The following is a 21,295-nucleotide window of genomic DNA, read 5'->3' as shown; positions in this document are numbered from 1 at the left end:
TACGCAAAGGATTTGCTAGCCCCAGCTTGTCCATCTTGTGCTGGCCCCTGCCTTGGAGCATGGCAACTTTATCGCCTCGCTGGTTGGCTCTCAAATTCTTTCAATGCTCACTTTTAGGGAACAAGGGTCTTTTACTTTTACCTTATGATTGCATGTATTTTATAGCTCTGTCCATGTCTTTTTCCCCGCACCAAGTATCTGTCCCCAACACTTCACATTGCTATCTCAATCTTCTTGCAAGCTGTCTCTCGTGTACTTCTCCTTCGCCATACTCCCTGCCTCCTGTAGTTTTCCATTTGTGTGCCTGTTGGCTGGCCCCAATGTTGCTCTGACTCATGTTGTTCTGTTGCCCCCACACTCAATATCTTTGCATCTTTTTTTTATATTTTGATTTCTTTTCTGGTGGAGGACCACCTATCAAATTGCTGCTGTGCGCTCTGCCAAAAAAAACAGTTTTGCACCTCTTTGTATTTTTGTTAATTTATAGACCCATCTCAAAATGGTGATAAAAAAAAGGCACCCATGCATTTTCTAGACTCGCATACATAATAAAGCATGCACACACGAACCTGTCTGCAAAATGATGTACCTGCTGCAGCTGTGGTATTGTGCATCTTGTTGATGTTGTGCAAAATCGCGCCAAAAGGCATTGGCAAAGTCAATACGTCCCATAGACGAAACCTATCGGCTTTGTCAATTCTTGTTTAATGTTCTTTACTATATTGTAAATTTGTTCTGTTAATTTTAACACAGTCATTTGTTATCTTACTCTATGTACAGTTTATGCGCAATACCTACGTGAGTTGAAAGAACATAATGAGCATATCTAATAGATCTGTTTGCACTGCATGGTCACTCTTTGCTCCTTTTGAAGAGACATTAAGCCCGTCATTGTATTATTATATTTGTGAGTGGTGCGCTAAGGCTTATTTGCACGTCAGTGTTTCCTAGAGATATAAGGGAAATGATTGTCTACCTCTGTACTGCTTTTATAATGGAACCATGTTCATAGACACATAACACAGAGAAAACGATCTCGTGCCTTCCGCCCAATCCGTGGCATGTGATTGGCACTCGTAAGTGTGGCGAGAGAGGGTTGGGGAACAGTAAGGGTTCATGGGACGAAAGAATTTAAAAACCAATAAGGGTCACACCAACTACAAGGCTATAAACCACATTGCCACAATTCAGTGCGAGCAGGGCAAACAGAATTTGCAGATACGTATTGTTTGCGCAGGGATCTTAACACCAGTGACCTGCATACTGAAGGCACCAGTACGTAACATATGGTCACAGAAAATGAGGTTACAATGTGACTCCATGTGTGTTTGATGACGGGGAATCTGACAAGAAAAATTACACTGTGGCACACCTGGCGTGTAGTTTGCACTTAAACATATAGGGCCTCATTCTGACTTTGGCGGGCGGCGGAGGCCGCCCGCCAAAGTACCGCCGTCAGAATACCGCTGCGCGGTCAAAAGACCGCCGGGGTAATTCTGAGTTTCCCGCTGGGCTGGTGGGCGACCGCCAGAAGGCCGCCCGCCAGCCCAGCGGGAAACCCCCTTCCACGAGGATGCCGGCTCCGAATGGAGCCGGCGGAGTGGAAAGGGTGCGACGGGTGCAGTTGCACCTGTCGCGATTTTCAGTGTCTGCTATGCAGACACTGAAAATCTTGGTGGGGCCCTGTTAGGGGGCCCCTGCAGTGCCCATGCCATTGGCATGGGCACTGCAGTGGCCCCCAGGGGCCCCACGACACCCATTACCGCCAACCAGGTTCTGGAGGTCAAAACCGCCAGAACCAGGCTGGCGGTAAGGGGGTCGGAATCCCCATAGCGGCGCTGTCTGCAACGCTGCCATGGAGGATTCCTCAGGCCAGTGGAATACCGGCGGGAAACCGCCGGTTTCCCTTTTCTGACCGTGGCTTTACCGCCGCGGTCAGAATTGGCCTGGATGCACCGCCAGCCTGTTGGCGGTGCATCCGCGGTCCCCGGCCCTGGCGGTCCATGACCGCCAGGGTCGTAATGACCCCCATAGAGTCTTGGCTTTATCATCAAATTAGTTAAACTAATGAGGGAGATAAAGGGGCTTCTCTGCCAGGTGCTCCTTGTGAGACAGTCAACAATGAATCAGAAAAACGACTTTTAAAATTACAAAAGAGCCTTCCCAGTGTGAGATAAATGATTATAGGCAGGCAAATGGGAATACTTACAGTGATTTAAAATGTCAATGTGTTGGTACTTAAAGTAATATAAAATGTCAATATGTTGGGACGCTAAGTAATTCTGTAAGTTGCTGATCCATTTTCATATAATGAGAAGATGCTGCCAATAGAATACAATCTCCACTGACCCCATGCAAACATCAGGGTTTAGCCCATTGTGCCTCATTAACAAAGAGGCCACCATTTTCATACACTTCAAAAAAATCTAACAGGACTCACATAAATACAAAAGGAAATACTAAACTTCCCAATAATCTACATTTAAAAAATAATACAAGTTAGCATTATATACAGATATGTTTCGAAACTCCAGAACCGTCTTCTTTTGGTAATTATTAATTTAAACAGCAGCGCTAGGCATTATGTTTAAAATCAACTTTTTTTTGACAAGATTCTATACTCAGCAGTGGCCAGACCGTACGGGCTGAGGGGCCATGCCCCCACCCCTCAGTTCCCCACACCATTTTCAAGGCAAAGAAAGTGTCTGACAGGCTGAACAATATTCAACCTGACAGATACTCTTCTGGTTTAGGTTAGACAGCCAGAACCTGGACATGCTCTAAATGTCAGGCACCTGGCTGCCTGAGCTGAACTTTGCTGGGCTGAAGAAGCCACCGCTCCTATGGGCGTGGCCTCCTCAGCCTGACAAAGGTGTCTAGAAGGCCTCCATCTCATGATAAGGGGGAGTGTCGCTGATTGCTTCGGACCCGGACGCTTCAATTTTGAGCCCTTAAGTGCACAGGGCCGAGTGTAAATCAGTGACACCTCGTCACAGAGTGGGGTGGGGTCAGAAGTATTACTGATCCCACCCCACTCTATGACGAGATCGGGACTGCTGCCTTCCGTCATTGACTGACATTAGGTCAGCCAATGAGGGAAGGCAGCAGATCCAACTCTCCTGTGACCTCCGAGGCTTCCCTGTCAAAGCTGCTGCTGCTCTTGAGGTGAGTTTTATTTTTTTCTGTTTGGTGCATGCATGCATGCATGTATGAATGTATGTGTATTTGTCAGTGAGTGTTTTGAATGGGTGTGTGAGTGTGTGTGTGTGTGCGTGTGTGTGTGAATGAGGGTGAGTGAGGTGTATGTGTGCATTTGTCACCCCCCGTCCCTTTCCCTTGTAAAATTACTGGCCGCCACTGATACTCAGTATTTCTTTTTTTAAATAGAGCACCAGGGCCATCAATAGTTATAATAAAAAAATGAATCAACTCTCCAATGTGCACTATACATGAGTCAACCACTCATCCACTCACTCAGAGACCCACCCAATAATTCACAGAATGTTTGAATAACCCCAGAGGTAAATGATAAACTGGGTTGCTAAAGACTTCATTGGATACACTAAAACAATTACAGATTTATGAAATTGTAAGTGAATTGTACACAAATAGACAGGTATTTTATTTTTGTTAAGTGTTGCTAAAGGTACGTTTCTTCCATTAACCTATAAATGTGGTTGGTCATTTTTGAATAACAGAGAACTTACTTCTATGTCACAAAAATGTGGCACAGAATCTCACAAAATTACCATATTAGGTTGAAACAAATTCTGAAAATTGTTACTCTAGTATCTGTTCGATACACACACATCATACAAGATGTACGTTTTTAGGTAAATTATAAACAGCATTATTTACAGTATAAACAATATTGAGTGAATGCATTTTTTTTAAATATAATAGGCTGCGGACTGTACTTACGGATCATGATTCACTTGATATTGGTTGACAAAAACACATGTATCTTTGGGGATGAAATAACCATTCAAATTAACGTCTGAAGTCGTACTGAAACATTAAGAAATACTACATCAGTATGGGTAAGCACGTCAGAAACTTTTTACTTTCAAATTGTCTAGAGCTGAAAAGGTAATAATGATCATCAAAAAAAGTATACCTTTTCCCATGAAATATTTTAGGTGCAACATAAACTTAAGTCATTTTTTGAACTGTTATTCACTTTTAGCTTTGCAGAACAAGTTATGATAAAGAACGTCATAGAAATGCGCCAAAACAAATATGGTGCCAAATCATCTGTTCTCCATCTTTTTTCAAGGAAAACAAGAAGAAGCTGGGATATCATCTAGGATTTCCAGGTTTATAGCAGACAGTTTTTTATTTGGGTAACAACTTTTATATTCTCATAGATAATTCAATCCACCAGTTAGGTAAGTGTCATGTGGTGTATGCTAACAGTTTTATCTACTTTTGCAACACAAGTCAGAATCCCAACCCTCCTTGCGATCCTTCAATGGCTATCGATCAGCCCTAGAGAGCAACATATACCATCTTATGTGGGCCTATCTCGGCTTCCAACTCTTGATTATTTTGATACACTAAGATTTCTCTTGCAGCCAATAAGACACCTAGACAAGGCTGTCCCATGAAGAGCGTAGAGGAGGGATCATAACCCAGGACCGACCTTTTGCAAAGATTTTTTCAAGGTCTTTTACAGTACCTCCTGCTGTAAAAATTATTTCATTGACTTTAATGAAACCCTGGCTGTTTATTAATGTAGAAGACGCTATAGATGGCTATGCCACTAGATAGAGCTGTAGTGCTTTCTTTTGCTCTGGAGTTTATTTTCTCAGATTTAGAAGACAGTCATACCGGGTTACAGAAAAACGTTTGCAGTCCTGCATTTAAACCTACAGAAACGAGTCGGGGTGGTTCAGAACTCATGATATAAACATGATTTTTATGTGTATATGTGGACAATGGTGTTGGCAGCACTTACATGAAAAGTGGTTCGAAGATGCTAAAGCAGATGTCTTAATTAGAAATTATTAACAAGTGTTTATGTATTTTGAATAATGAATACTGTAGAAAATGAATAACGTAGAGAAAAATAATGTGCACGATTGAAATTGTGACCTCGAAGAATGGGCGTCAGTGTTCACGAAATGTACTAATTTATTATTAATATGTATAAGATATTGAAAATGTATTAGAATAATGTAGTAATATGTCATATTAAGGGATATGAATTATGTTTTTGCTTAGTAATGGAAAATGCTGACAGAATGGACTAACTGTGAAATGCTCATTGTTTTAATAGAATGCTTAGCAGAAGCTTTCTATGGAAACCAACGGACAGGAGATGAGGTCTCTAGTAATGTATTGTAATGTGTGAAATGTGTGCTAGATGTACTTTCCCAAGACGCGAACAATGAAGACACTGACTGAAGAAGATGCAACAAATTTTATACCTGACGAGGCGGATGATGAGAACATCGTAAAGCGGACCAATCAACAACATGTGAGGGGTGAAATATTATAATTCATAGATTTGTTACAAGAAAATTACTGGACAGAGTAATAACGTACGATTAACTGACCAAATGGAAATTAGGGGATAGTTTGGGCGACTTTGATATAACAACGTGACAGAGGAGAACTCAGACTGATTAGACTTTACCCTGTTATGAGATGCGATATTGAGAAGAAGAGATTCGAGATTCTGTCATTGGGCTCGTACTCTCTGACTGAGAGCCTGATGTGATGCTGATCGACTGATGACCTGAGGATGAAGACTGATTCTGTTTGCTGACCCATACCGTGGATAGGTAGATATGACAATATGACTGAATTGCAATTTTGTGCCTTTTCTTTCTAGGTACCAACTGCACAGTTCTAGTTAGTTATCCTTAGCTAGATGTTTTCTAAATTCACGCTCTAAATTGTTTTGCATGAAGCCCCACATGCTGATGCTAATCTGGATTAGGTGAGGTTTTCTACTTGATGACTGACAGAATTACAGGGACAAATGTTTGACGGACTATTTTGCCGAACTTTATGCATCATGTTGAAATATTGAAACTGACTTTATTACTGATTTGCACGGAAGCTTTTGAGTGTGTAGTGATTCAAACTTTGATTAGATTGTGTTTCTTGCATTTGTTTGCAAATTAATACTGTTCTCATATGCATTTTAAATTGATTTTGAGTTTAACCCACACAACTTAGCATTGTTAATATAAAGGAAATAAAATTGCTAAACTTTTACTAATGGTGTGGTTATTCATGGCTGAAAAGTCATGGTGTGTGACAAGTACTGACTCCATTGATTGTCGATTTGACTAATGATTATTGATCAATGTTTATTGATTATTGTTTCCTATACTGGAGCTATGGTAAGATCATCTTAAATGAGTCAAAAGGTTCATTGACCTGTACGCGTCCCCTTGTAGGTTTACATATTAAGGATCGACGCGTTAACAGTTATGGTAGCAGACTGATGGTTAGTCTCTTTATGAGCTTGCCATAAGTGTCTGGTATAGGGTGATTAACAGGTATGGTAGTAAATGGAAGGTTAGTCTTAGGTGTTCAAGACGGAGTGACAGGTGTTAACAGTTGTGGTAAGAGACTGATCGACAGGTGTTCTTAGTTATGGTGTTAGTTTAAGATTGATCCATTAAGAATTCACTATTATTAGGATTTGGATTTTATTTTTCAAGATGACATTTGTAGAGAAAATGATGTTCCCTTAAATCCAGAAATGAAATTCCCAGATCCAGTGGTGTTGGGTATGTTCCTCGCATTCTAGTGATAGAGTGAGAGAGGTAGGTTGCGCTTGCACTCCTTATGCAAATCGCAGGAGAATTGTGACGTATGTGAGGGGATTTAGGGAGTCTGCGTACTCCAGATGAAGTTTTAGTAGGAGTGTGCATACTCTGCAGTATGAGAGTAGGGAAGTCATCGAACTTCATATGTGTGTGGTGCTTTGTGCTAAAACTTTGTCCACATGGTTGTTGATGTACGGACCCTGCGTGGTCTAAGACTCCGGAGTATATTGAAAAGTGTATGAGACACTTGGCTATATGTTGTAATCTGTCTGGATTAGTAGGTTGATCGGACGTGGTCAACAAGCCAGTGTGTGAGTTAAGTGGGCAAAAGGAAATATCGAATGAGATTTGGTGAGTCCTATGTGCACCAGGACAGACCCATTGATCAGTTGAGAGTAAAATTTGCGGGTCAAATTTTGCTTGCGAATCTGAGAGACCGAGAAAGAGGAATAGCTGCATGAGCAAAAGGGCCATCTGTGAATATCAGTAAGGTTTCTGAAGCGATTGTGTTGCCTTTCCTGTAGTAAACCAACAGATTTGTTTTTGGTTATTGGTTTTTGATTAGTGTTCGCAATATTTTGCATTAGTTTAGTGTGAATCAAAGTTTAGGAAGACGAGCCGCAAGACTTTGTCAGCCGCAGTACGTGTGAGTGTGACATCATTGGAGCCATGCTGGGATAGGTTGGTTAGTGAGAAGGGTCGTGCACAGATTGGCAGCCGTCGTGAGAGGCAATTGGCTGAGAACATGTGTGGAAGGAATCTTGGGAGTAAAATTAATTTCCTGATTTGATTTTAAATAAACAGAAATAGAAAAGATTAAGGCGGTTATTACAACTTTGGAGGAGGTGTTAATCCGTCCCAAAAGTGACGGATATACCACCAGCCGTATTACGAGTTTCATAGGATATAATGGACTCGTAATACGGCTGGTGGTATATCCGTCACTTTACCGTCACTTTTGGGATGGATTAACACCTCCTCCAAAGTTGTAATAACCCCCTAAGTTTTTCAAGGCGTTGAAAAGTGCCCTAGGGGGAGATACTTACATTAGAGCGAGCGTAGGAGAGCCTACCCCACCAGAGAATACACCGGCTTACATTGTAATGGATAAGCGAGGCGTTGAGCCATGTCTGTGAGTAAAGCAATGGTGTAAATTAACAGAGAAAATGGGAGCTTAGCATTTTCTGAGAATGGGGCATTTAATTTGAGGATTTTGGAGCAATTTTGGATGGCACTATATGAATCGAAGCCCCTTCCGAGACCAGCACAGTTTGAGGCATTGGCAGTTTGGGAGTTGCAGCTAGGCAGCAACAGCAAATGAAATTTGAGAGGAGAGTGAGAAAAGCAGAGAAGTCATTTGCGGAAACGAGATGGGATTGGGAACAGAAGAAGTGGAGATCAGTGACACTGCAGGATGTCAAATTGTTTCCAGCAATTACGCAGGAAGATGAGATGAAAGGAAGGAAAGTGACTAAAAAGAATAATAAGAGTCCATCTGAAAATAAGGAAGCAAGAAAGTCTTCCATAGTGGAGGAAGAATCAGATGCTGAGGATCTTGTTACGCAGATACTGAGAGACCGACCACCACCGTATGCAGTGCATGAGAGTGGTCCGAGTACTAGTACTGATCCAACAGCCCCGGCACAGGCAATGGGGACAGTGAGTCTGGTACAGGTTTACACTAGCCAGACACAGGGTGTGATGCAGGGACCTAATGTGTTGCCTACTCCAGTAGTTCAGGCACAGATGCATCCGCCACCAATACAAAGAATTTATCCTGATGTGCCTATTTTGGAGACAACTTCAAACTTAGTCCTTCCTACGGAGCAAGTGGTTCCAAGACCACTGTTGATTCAGACTGAGCCAACTCCAATTTTGTTTCCCCAAGTGCAGCCGCAGAGGATGCCAAGATTTACGCCAATGACAGGGACACAGTCAGGCTTGACACCAGTCATGAATCAGAATATGGGAGTTACTCTCCCACAGTGTGCAGGTGCTAGAGCAGCCCCAGATACAATATCGCTGCCAATTACTGTTGGTCCGGCTGTACCATTATTTGCGCAGAAGAAACCAAGCATGAGTGAACAGGGAGAGATGTCTCAGAGTTTAGTGAGGAGGGGACCAAATTAGCAAATTCAGGTAGTCTCTTCCATGGGTCAGACCTTCGATGGATCAAGGTCTCTGTTAGATCTCAGTCCACTTGTTGCACTTCCAGATACTGTGAATGGACCTAGTGCAAACAGATCTTGAAGCTATTGACAACACAGACATCAAATGCAGTGGTACCGGTGAACGTGAGTAACATTTCGTAACAAGGATTGACAGCTCAGCAATTGACTGAATGGTTGGACAAACTGAATACCGCACAAAATGCTTCCAAGGGGCAGGAGCAGATCAATTGTGTCATTGGCATGGAAGCAAATGAATTAGTTGATGGAACAATGGGGGTGAATTGATTAGAGTCCTACACAGAGGCATAGTTGAGATACTTATGCTTGAGGATCACAAGAGAGGTGGGCAAGGTATACCAGAGATTGGCAGATTTGGCCGAAAAGCATGGCATAGAAATCGAGAAAACGAAGCACCTGAAGAGAAGTTACAGATTAGATTTTGGAGGCAAAAGATTTTGAACACATGAGGTCAGCTGGAATGAAGACGCATCTTAAAGAACTATTGCAGATTGCTCAGGTTTGGGGAGCATTAGAGAAGTGGGAAGGCAGATGGGTAAAGAAAAGAGACAAAAAGAAACGAGATTCATTAGAAGTGACCAAAATTGTACAACAGGATAAGGATCCGGTAAAGATTTTACCAGTGAGAGAAATCCCAGGGGGAACTTTTGTTCAGGTCCCTTGGAGAAGGAGTGATATTCTGTCGTTCACAAACGATTATCCAAAACTGAGAAAGAAGCCAATAGAGTGATACCAGCAGACAAACAGGATCATGAAACTTGCGAAATATTTGTGGGAATACTGTAATACCTTATTGGAGATAGTGGTTCCAGCTGATTTGTGGGTTGAGTGCAAGAGAGCTGTAGATTGGCCAACAAGTGAACCGGAGAGAGATAAGAGTATAGGTGCATCTCCTGAGGTAATGAAATATTTCACCCCAAAATATTGATTGGCAGAGAACTGACAGGACAGTGCAGGAAGTAAAGGAGTCAATACATGCGTACTATGAGAGATTGTTGAAGGCGTTCAAGGAGTACAGTGGCAAAGAAGCAATTGAGCCGAAAGACATGCTGCACTTTGTGTTTAGGTTTGTGGAAGGATTGAGACCTGAGATAGGTCAGATGATTAAGAGTCATTTGATTTGCTGGCAAGCCAAGCCGATTGATGAGGTGTTGCAGTATGCAAAATACTGTAGTTACGAGATTGAGTTAAAGCAGAAAAAGTTGAAAGAGAAAGCAATGGTGATGCAGATTAAGGTAGCTCAAACAGGAGTGCAGGGAACGTTTGTGCAACAGATTCCGCAGCAGCAGGGAAATGTCATGTTTCAGCCTCATATGAGAGGTAGAGGTCGTGGAGGTAATATGAATCACAGTCCGGATTTGAATACTGTAGTGGTTCAGAATGATGTGCAGGGGATGAAGAAGCTGTTACTGTGTCACATTTGCAGAGCCATGGGACACTGAAAGCGGGAGTGTCCGATGATGGTGCAGGAGGATGGTGTTCAGCAAAGTAACAACGTCAACACATTTCAAAATGTAAGAGGACCAAGAACGAGTGGTCTGAATCTAAATTTCCAGAATAATGTGAATCAGATACAGAATTTTCAGCCCATGCAGCAGGTGCAAATACTGGGTGCACAAGTATCACAGTTGCAACCAATGCAGCAGCAGGTTCCCATGGTACCTAGACAGCAAATGCAGATACCTCAAGCCCCGATGGAGCAGCAACAGATGATGCTTTCTCAACAGGTCACAGGTCAGAGACAAGACAGAAGTAGTAACGCAGTGCACCAATTCCCGTTACACAGTGAGAATGAATTAAATGGTGAATGGATGAGTGACTGTTCTGATGAGGAACCATGTGTGCTTGCAACTTCCTTAGAAGTAGATCACAGGGGACCCTATGTCAGAGGGAAGGTAATGGATCACAGAGTCTAATTTCAGGTGGCCAAGGGAGCTACACGCTCCACAGTTAGAAGTGCAGAGGTCCTGAACTTGCCCCTTTCAGGAAGGACAGTTCAGGTCGTGGGTGTGGCGAATCAGTATTTGAAGAATCCGATTACAGTTCCAGTACAAGTTGAGATTGGCAATTTTCAAGGACTACATAAGTTTGTGGTCTGTGATTCGAGTCCGGTATCCCTACTGGGAAGGGAATTGCTGTGTAAGACAAAATGTTTGATTACTTTTTCGAACAACGGAATTGAGATCCAGACAAATAGTGATGATGAAGAAGACCCAGCCCCAGAAACTACAAATGAGGATTACCCCCTGATTGAGTTTTTCCTGATGTTCACAGTGAGAGAGCTTCTTTCTGATTTGCAGGTACCAGTACAAGCAAACGTGTGGGACTTGATAGGGAAAGAAGTGGGTTTGATTAAAGGAGTGGTGCCGATTAAAGTTAGCTTGAATCCGAATGCAGTTTTCCGCAGCTTACACAGTATAATATGACACAAGATGTTCTGATGAAAGTGGCTCAGATAATTGCAGATTTCGTGAAGCAGGGAGTTTTGAAGGAGGTATTGAGCAGCCCATGTAATTCACTGATAAAGGGTTTGAAGAAACCATGTGGGAAAGTCTGAATTGTTCAGGATTTGAGAAAAATAAATGACATTGTGGTCAAATGTTGTACTGTAGTGCCCAGCCCAGCTGTAATAATGTTCCAAATTCCATTTAATGCAGAATGGTTCACAGTGGTTGATCTGTCACAAGCGTTCTTTTCTGTGCCTCTTCATGAGGCTAGTCAATTTCTCTTTAGTTTCAAATTCTTAGATCAAGTCTACTGCTGGTGTAGACTTCCTCAAGGGTACACAGAGTCACCTTCCTTGTTTAACCAGATCTTGAAGAAGAATTTGGAGTCATTAGAATTGCCTTTTCAATCAACTCTTGTGCAGTACATTGATGACTTATTGATTGCATCCAAGACGAGGGACGAGTGTAAGTATGACTCGATTGCCCTGTTGAATCATTTGGGAAACGTTGGTCATAAAGTGTCACCACTGAAGTTGCAGTAGTGTCAGAAGGTAGTGAAGTACTTGGGTCAACAGATTGAGAAAGGGTCGAGGAAAATATCCAGAGAGAGGATCACAATGATACTGCAGATAAGTCCCCCGACTTCACAAAGAGATGTCAGGATGTTCCTGGGAATGGTGGACTGTTGTCGCCAATGGATTCAAAATTTTTCCAAAATTTCAAAACCACTGCAGAAGTTGACTCATAAGGATGTCACTTAGTACTGGATCAGGATCAAATGAAAGTGTTCACTGAATTGAGAGGGAGTTTGTGCAGAGCTCCAGAGTTGGGTATGCCTGACTAAACAAAGCCATTCACATTGTTTTGTCATGAGCGTGATGCATATGTCATTGTCGGTCCATGGAGGTGCTCATCACCCAGAAGCGTATTTTTCAGCTACCTTGGTCCCAGTTGCAGCAGCCTTACCGGTTGTTTGCGTGCAGTTGCCGCAGTTGGTCAAAGTCTTTCACAGTGTGAAGGCGTAGTGATTGGATATCCCCTGACTGTAATGGTCCCTCACTCAATTGAGATTTTACTGACAAGGATGAAAACTTAATACTTGACTGTGGCTAGGTTGACTAGGTATGAGACGAGCATTTTGGGTGCACCAAATGTGACACTGAAAAGATGTACAGTGCTGAACCCAGCAACTTTACTTCCAAGTGATACTACTGAAATTGAGAAAGAGGAGGATGTTGAACATGCTTGTCTCGAAGTAACTGAGTTGTGCACAAAACCGAGACGTGACATAAGAAATACACGATTGGAATAAAATTACCAAAGTGTTTTCGTTGATGGTTCTTGGCTGAGAGACAGCACAGGGACCCTGAGAGCAGGATATGCAGTGTGAACGATTACTGGTACCTTAGAAGCTTCCTGGCTTTGAGGAGTGTATTTGGCTCAAGAAGCAGAATTGGTTGCTCTTACTAGAGCGTGCCATGTTTCTGCTCAATTGAGAGCCACTATCTATACAGATAGCCAATATGGATTTTGAATAGTTCATGATTTTGGTCAATTGTGGTCGCAGATAGGTTTTCTGACCTCTACTGGATTACCAGTGAGAAATGGTCAGAGAATAAAGGAGTTGTTATATGCAATCAAACTGCCTGAAGAAATTGCCGTAGTAAAATGCAGTGCACATCTAAAGTCAAGACTACGTGCCCTTAGGAAATGGATATGCAGATCAAGTCGCAAGGTTTTGCACACTGAACTGTATATAGTTTAAAGACAAGTTGAAATTGTTACCTGAAGAAGACACTACATGTACCAGCTTTGCATTAAGAGTGATCGACACTTTAGAAGAGTTAAAAACTCTGCAGAGCAATGTCGACAAAGAAGGGAAACGGTCATGGAGCAAATTGAAATGTTTTTAAAGACAGGGTGAGTAGTGGGAATCTGAGTAGGGTCAGATGGTTCTGCCAAATAGTCTGCTGTCTCAGATGGCGAGGTACTATCATGGTCAGGCACACATTGGGAGGGATGCATGGTTCGTCTGTTCAAAATTGATTGGTTCAACCATAAGTTTAGACAAGCAGCTGAAGTAGTATGTCATCGCTGTGTCATTTGTCAGCAATTAAATGCGGAGAAAGGGACAGTGGTTAATTTAAGCCAAATTGGAAGAGCAGGAGGTCCATTCAGCCGAATGCAATTGGATTTCATTGAGATGCCTGCATGTGGAAGGTTGAGGTATGTATTGGTGATTGTGTGCATCTTTAGTCATTGAATCGAAGCATACCCTACCTGGAGAAATGATAGTCTCACTGTAGCAAAATCGCTGCTTAGGGAACTGATACCACGCTTCGAATTTCCGATCTCCTTAGAATCAGATTGGGGAATTCACTTCAATAGGGAGGTGATTAAACTATTGTGTGCAGCATTGAACATTGAGCAGAAGTTGCATTGTAGTTACCGCCCTGAAGCATCTGGATTAGTGGAGCAGATGAATGGTGCTTTGAAGTCAAGAATTACAAAAATGGGTGCAGTTACGAATTTGAAATGGCCTGATGCATTGCCTCTGGTGTTGATGTCAATGAGAAATACACCTGACAGGAAGACAGGATTGTCGCCCATGAGATTCTCATGGGCAGAGCAATGAGGTTGCCAGCAGTTCAAGCCAATGCACTTGTCAACATTACAGATGAGGTGGTGTTGGATTACTGCAAGGGTCTGGCTGATGTCGTCTGCTCTTTCTCTCAGCAGGTAGAGGCCACCACACTGCCACCGAGCCATGATCCAGGGCACAACCTGAGAGCTAGTGTCTGGGTTGTTGTCCGAAAGCATGTGCGTAAGACGTGTTTGGAGCATGATGAAGCGTTGTTGAGATTACCAACATCTGTGAGACAAATTACAGCACCTGAACCGGAAAAGAATCAAGGAGGAGCTGAAGCTGAACCTGAGCTCGTTGAAGACGGTTACATCACCCCTGCGAGAGACCAAGGTGAAGATATCCAGGAAGATGCTGGGGAACCTATCTTGTTAAACCAGTAGGAGAGCCTAGTACAGAGGGAGCTCTCCCAGAAGCAGACAATTCCGAGAGACAAACAGTGCAAGTGCCAGACCAACAAGGGGAGGGAGTTGAGGTGGATCAGAGTCAAAGTGATCCTACTCCTCCTGAACCTGTTGCAGGTCCATCAAGAGAAACCACCACAGAGAAAGAAAAGGATTTAATCTCAGTTTTAAAGAGAATCTAGACAGAAGGTTCATGAAAAGGAGACACGCGGCTGAATTTGCAAGTGGAGAAAAGGAAAGAGGTGATTGTGGATCAAACAATAGAGGAAGAAGTAGATACTACAAGAAAAGAAGAACTAAGTGAAGGAGAGTTGAATGGTGATCGGAAGTTGAAAAGAAAGAGGATAGCACGTCTAAGATACGCAGGTCCTGAATGGGCGTATGCAACTACAAACAAGTGGCAGCAAGAGTTTATGTCTTTTTGTTATGATAGGAAAGTTCTGAGTCAATATTTTGAGGTGACCTGAAGAAGACTGATAAACTGAACTGTTGAAACAATCTTAGAAATATTTTGAAAAGGAGACTGTTGAAAGTGACCGGAAGAGACATTGATAACCTGATTTGACTTTCGAAACCTGATTTTAACAAGCTGCTAACCAATTGTGACAAAGAGAAGAGTTCTTGGAACTGAAACTGAACTGCTGAAAGAAGAGTTGTCTATTTTTGATTTTTGCTGCATGTTTTCTGAGTTACTTCTGCTTTCTGATTCTTTACAGATCATGGCTGATTTTGATAAGCAGGTTAGGGATGGTAGGAGCTGTAAATAAATGAGCATTGGTTTGGCAATTATGTGTGGGATTTTGTTCATAGTGTTGATTGTGGGTATGTCTGTTCTTGATGTGAAAGGAACAGATCATAGTTCTGCGTTTGAGACTACCACACTAATGGTTTTAGAGAAGTTTAAGTTAGATGAGAAGTATTTGCATGACTTTACTAATGTTCAAGAAGAAAAATTTTCTAATGTTTTCTATCACTTATTGAGTGAGTATGTTGAGACAATGGATGCAAGGGATTGTCTTGTGTGTACCCAGATTCCTTCATCAGATGAGGAAGGACTCACTTATCATAGTCTTCCACTAACATACAGTATAATTTGTAGCCTATTACTAACAAGGTTTTATAACCAGGAGTACATTCAATATTTCTATTCTAACCATGATGTTCTGTTTTGAGAGACAGCACAGGGACCCTGAGAGCAGGATATGCAGTGTGAACGATTACTGGTACCTTAGAAGCTTCCTGGCTTTGAGGAGTGTATTTGGCTCAAGAAGCAGAATTGGTTGCTCTTACTAGAGCGTGTCATGTTTCTGCTCAATTGAGAGTCATTATCTATACAGATAGCCAATATGGATTTTGAATAGTTCATGATTTTGGTCAATTGTGGTCGCAGATAGGTTTTCTGACCTCTACTGGATTACCAGTGAGAAATGGTCAGAGAATAAAGGAGTTGTTATATGCAATCAAACTGCCTGAAGAAATTGCCGTAGTAAAATGCAGTGCACATCTAAAGTCAAGTCTACGTGCCCTTGGGAAATGGATATGCAGATCAAGTCGCAAGGTTTTGCACACTGAACTGTATATAGTTCAAAGACAAGTTGAAATTGTTACCTGAAGAAGACACTACATGTACCAGCTTTGCATTAAGAGTGATCAACACTTTAGAAGAGTTAAAAACTCTGCAGAGCAATGTCGACAAAGAAGAGAAACGGTCATGGAGCAAATTGAAATGTTTTTAAAGACAGGGTGAGTAGTGGGAATCTGAGTAGGGTCAGATGGTTCTGCCAAATAGTCTGCTGTCTCAGATGGCGAGGTACTATCATGGTCAGGCACACATTGGGAGGGATGCATGGTTCGCCTGTTCAAAATTGATTGGTTAAACCATAAGTTTAGACAAGCAGCTGAAGTAGTATGTCATCGCTGTGTCATTTGTCACCAATTAAATGCAGAGAAAGGGACAGTGGTTAATTTAAGCCAAATTGGAAGAGCAGGAGGTCCATTCAGCCGAATGCAATTGGATTTCATTGAGATGCCTGCATGTGGAAGGTTGAGGTATGTATTGGTGATTGTGTGAATCTTTAGTCATTGAATCGAAGCATACCCTACCTGGAGAAATGATAGTCTCACTGTAGCAAAATTGCTGCTTAGGGAACTGATACTACGCTTCGAATTTCCGATCTCCTTAGAATCAGATTGGGGAATTCACTTCAATAGGGAGGTGATTAAACTATTGTGTGCAACATAGAACATTGAGCAGAAGTTGCATTGTAGTTACTGCCCTGAAGCATCTGGATTAGTGGAGCAGATGAATGGTGCTTTGAAGTCAAGAATTACAAAAATGTGTGCAGCTACGAGTTTGAAATGGCCTGATGCATTGCCTCTGGTGTTGATGTCAATGAGAAATACACCTGACAGGAAGACAGGATTGTCACCCCATGAGATTCTCATGGGCAGAGCAATGAGGTTGCCAGCAGTTCAAGCCAATGCACTTGTCAACATTACAGATGAGGTGGTGTTGGATTACTGCAAGGGTCTGGCTGATGTCGTCTGCTCTTTCTCTCAGAAGGTAGAGGCCACCACACTGCCACCGAGCCATGATCCAGGGCACAACCTGAGAGCTAGTGTCTGGGTTGTTGTCCAAAAGCATGATCGTAAGACGTGTTTGGAGCATGATGAAGCGTTGTTGAGAGTACCAACATCTGTGAGACAAATTACAGCACCTGAACCGGAAAAGAATCAAGGAGGAGCTGAAGCTGAACCTGAGCTCAGGACACCCCCGCGCCGCACGGCCACCAGCTGTGTGTGTGCCCCTCGCTGCTGCTCGCAGCCTCGTTGTACCGTCTGCCTCACTGTTCCCTGCCCCAGCAGTTCCGCCATATTTTCTTGGTATATTGTGATTTTTTTGTATTTTTATTGCCTTTTGTGTTAACTTTGCTGTTGTCCCCCTGTGCCTTGCCTGCCCCGCTCCCCGCTTCCCGCCGCCACTCATGCGCCCACGCCCCCTTTCGTTTTGTGTCATCCCCGCTCCCGCCTCCCAGCTGCTCCTCCCTCCCACTTAACCTTAAATGGCGACCGCGCAGCTCAGGTGAGTGTGACCTGCTCTCAGGACACCCCTGCGCCGCACGGCCACCAGCTGTGTGTGTGCCCCTCGCCCCTCGCTGCTGCTCGCAGCCTCGTTGTACCGTCTGCCTCACTGTTCCCTGCCCCAGCAGTTCCGCCGTATTTTCGTGGTATATTGTGATTTTTTTGTATTTTTATTGCCTTTTGTGTTAACTTTGCTGTTGTCCCCCTGTGCCTTGCCCGCCCCGCTCCCCGATTCCCACCGCCGCTCACGCGGCCACGCCCCCTTTTGTTTTGTGTCCTCCCCACTCCCGCCTCCCAGCTGCTCCTCCCTCCCACTTAACCTTAAATGGCGACCGTGCGGACGCGCAGCGGGCGCGCCAAAGGCAAGCCCGTCTGCGCCCGTCCGCGCCTGGACCGCGCCCAGTGCCAGGAGCCCTGGCCCCCACCGACGCAAGACGACCCGACAGACCTACAACGCCGCTGCCCTCTACGCACTCAATGCCGGCTGGAACCCCTCCTGCTGCCGAGCCGCCCCGAAACGCATTCACGGACCCTTCACCTGCAGTTCCTGCAAGTTCACCTGCCTCCGAAACTGCACCGCGCCCGCCAAGCCAAGCACCAGCAGCAACCTCAAGTGCATCCTGCTCAACACCCGCTCTGTCCACAGACACGCCGTGGAACTCTGGAACCTCCTCGACACAACATCACCAGACGTCGCCTTCCTCACGGAAACGTGGATGAACGCCTCCTCAGCCCCCGACATCTCCATCGCCATCCCGGACGGGTACAAGATCATTAGGAGGGACCGCGTCAACCAGACCGGAGGAGGCATCGCCATCATCCACAAGAACACCATCCACATCACGACCAACTCCAACGACACCTTCGCCACCGCCGAGCACCTCCACTTCCAGATTCACACCAACCCAAAGACGACCCTCAGAGGCACCCTCCTCTACAGACCCCCGGGACCACGCACACAATTCAGCGAAGACATCACGGACTTCATCAGCCCACACGCCCTCCCCTCCACCGACTACATCCTCCTAGGGGACCTCAACTTCCACCTGGAGAACAACAAGGACCACAACACCACCGCCCTGCTGGACAACCTCGCCAACCTCGGACTCAAGCAACTAGTCAACACCCCCACCCACTACGCCGGCCACACGCTTGATCCCGTCTTCTCATCCAGCAAGCACATCACCTTCAGCCACTCCACCAGACTCCACTGGACCGACCACAGCTGCGTCCACTTCAGCTTCAGGAAAACCACTACCCATCACCACCCGCAACAGGCTCCTCACATGAGCTGGAGCAAGATCACCGCCGACCAGCTCACCACCTCCCTCAGCCAGAACCCACCTGCCAGCACAACGGACCCCAACGAAGCAGCCCGCAACTTCACACAATGGCTGACCGCCTGCGCCGACGACCTCGCACCACTGAAGAACCCTCCTAGCAGACCCAGAAGCAAGAAGGCCCCCTGGTTCACCGACGAACTCAAGGACTCCAAGAAGACCTGCCGCACCCTCGAGAAAGCCTGGCTCCTCGACCAGACCACCGACAACATGACCGCCCTCAAACACCCCACCCGCAAGCACCACCAGCTCATCCGCACCACCAAGAAGAAATCACTGAAGGAGCGACTGGACAACAACGCCCACGACAGCAAGGAACTCTTCAGCATTGTCAAGGAGTTCTCCAACCCCAGCACCGGCAACAACGACATCACTCCCTCACAAGATCTCTGCGACTCTCTCGCATCGTTCTTCCACCGCAAGATCGCCGACATCCACAACAGTTTCGGCACACCATCCACGCTCCCAACCGTCGATCCAACGCACCCCACCGCCACCCTCCGCACCTGGACCACGGTGACCACCAAAGACATAGCCCGCACGATGAACACCATCCACTCCGGATCTCCAACTGACCCCTGCCCCCACCACGTCTTCAACAAGGCCGACTCCACCATCGCACCCCAACTCCAGGACGTCATCAACACCTCCTTCAACACCGCCACCTTCCCAGAGAGCTGGAAGCATGCCGAGCTCAGCGCCCTACTAAAGAAACCAACAGCGGACCCCACCGACCTCAAAAACATCCGCCCCATCTCGCTCCTCCCTTTTCCTGCCAAAGTCATCGAGAAGATCGTCAACAAACAGCTTGCCGCCTTCCTCGAGACTAACGGATCCCTCGACCCCTCGCAGTCCGGTTTCAGAGCCAACCACAGCACCGAGACCGCCCTCATTGCAGCCACGTACGACATCCGAGCCCTGCTCGACAACGGGGAAACAGCGGCACTCATCCTCCTGGACCTCTCTGCAGCGTTTGACACTGTCTGCCACCACACCCTAGTCCAACGCCTCCGCAACACCGGCATCCAAGAGAAGGCACTGGAGTGGATCATCTCGTTCCTCGCCGGAAGAACACAGAGAGTCTGCATCCCCCCGTTTTGATCCGAGGCCACCGAAGTCATCTGCGGCGTCCCGCAAGGTTCATCACTCAGCCCCACCCTCTTCAACGTCCACATGAGATCTCTTGCTGCCATCGCACGGCAACACAACCTCAACATTATCTCCTATGCCGACGACACCCAACTGATCCTCTCCCTCACCAGAGACCCCGACACCGCCAGAACCAGCCTACACGAAGGGATGAAAGACGTCGCCGAGTGGATGAAGAACAGCCACCTGAAACTGAACTCAGACAAGACAGAAGTCCTCATCCTAGGACCGTCGCCCGCCGCCTGGGACGACTCCTGGTGGCCCCCTGCCCTGGGCACCGCTCCCAAGCCAACGGACCACGCCCGCAACCTGGGCTTCATCCTGGACTCCTCCCTCTCGATGACCAGACAAGTCAACGCCGTCTCTTCATCATGCTTTCACACCCTCCGCATGCTCTGCAAGATATTCCGATGGATCCCGACCGAAACCAGGAAGACGGTCACCCAGGCCCTCGTCACCAGCCGACTGGACTACGGAAACACCCTCTACACCGGAACCACAGCCAAGCTACAGAAAAGACTCCAACGCATCCAGAACGCCTCCGCCCGACTCATCCTGAACATCCCCCGACGCAGCCACATCTCCGGCCACCTGAGGGACCTGCACTGGCTCCCAGTCAACAAGAGGATCACGTTCAGGCTCCTCACCCACGCACACAAGTCTCTCCACCCGCCAGCTACGGTCTACCAGCCTCGCCCTCGCCGCCGTACCACGCATCCGAAGAGCCACCGCCGGAGGCAGATCCTTCTCCTACCAGGCAGCCAAAACATGGAACGCCCTCCCCATCCACCTTCGGCTGACCCAGGACCACCTTGCCTTCAGGAGACAACTCAAGACCTGGCTATTCGAGCAATAGCGGACCCCTTCCCCCTAGCGCCTTGAGACCCTTCCGGGTGAGTAGTGCGCTTTGCAAATGCTATGATTGATTGATTGATTGATTGAGCTCGTTGAAGACGGTTACATCACCCCTGTGAGAGACGAAGGTGAAGATATCCAGGAAGATGCTGGGGAACCTATCTTGTTGAACCAGTAGGAGAGCCTAGTACAGAGGGAGCTCTCCCAGAAGCAGACAATTCCGAGAGACAAACAGTGCAAGTGCCAGACCAACAAGGGGGGGGAGTTGAGGTGGATCAGAGTCAAAGTGATCCGACTCCTCCTGAACCTGTTGCAGGTCCATCAAGAGAAACCACCACAGAGAAAGAAAAGGATTCAAGCTCAGTTTTAAAGAGAATCTAGACAGAAGGTTCATGAAAAGG

At 45.6% G+C, this 21,295-nt stretch overlaps 1 protein-coding gene across 1 annotated transcript in view; it reads right to left on the bottom strand.

The window, feature by feature from the left end:
• LOC138287962 (cytochrome P450 1A1-like) overlaps positions 1–21,295 on the bottom strand; it is a 208,435-nt gene that overhangs the window by 6,426 nt on the left and 180,714 nt on the right. Inside the window, exon 6 of the mRNA XM_069229005.1 lies at positions 3,922–4,008. Coding sequence (XP_069085106.1) covers positions 3,922–4,008 — 87 coding nt within the window. The remainder of the gene's footprint in view (positions 1–3,921; positions 4,009–21,295) is intronic.

This window comes from Pleurodeles waltl, chromosome 1_1 (genome assembly GCF_031143425.1).
Source record: "Pleurodeles waltl isolate 20211129_DDA chromosome 1_1, aPleWal1.hap1.20221129, whole genome shotgun sequence".
NCBI lineage: Eukaryota > Metazoa > Chordata > Amphibia > Caudata > Salamandridae > Pleurodeles > Pleurodeles waltl.
This window is presented reverse-complemented; position numbering and strand designations above follow the sequence as displayed.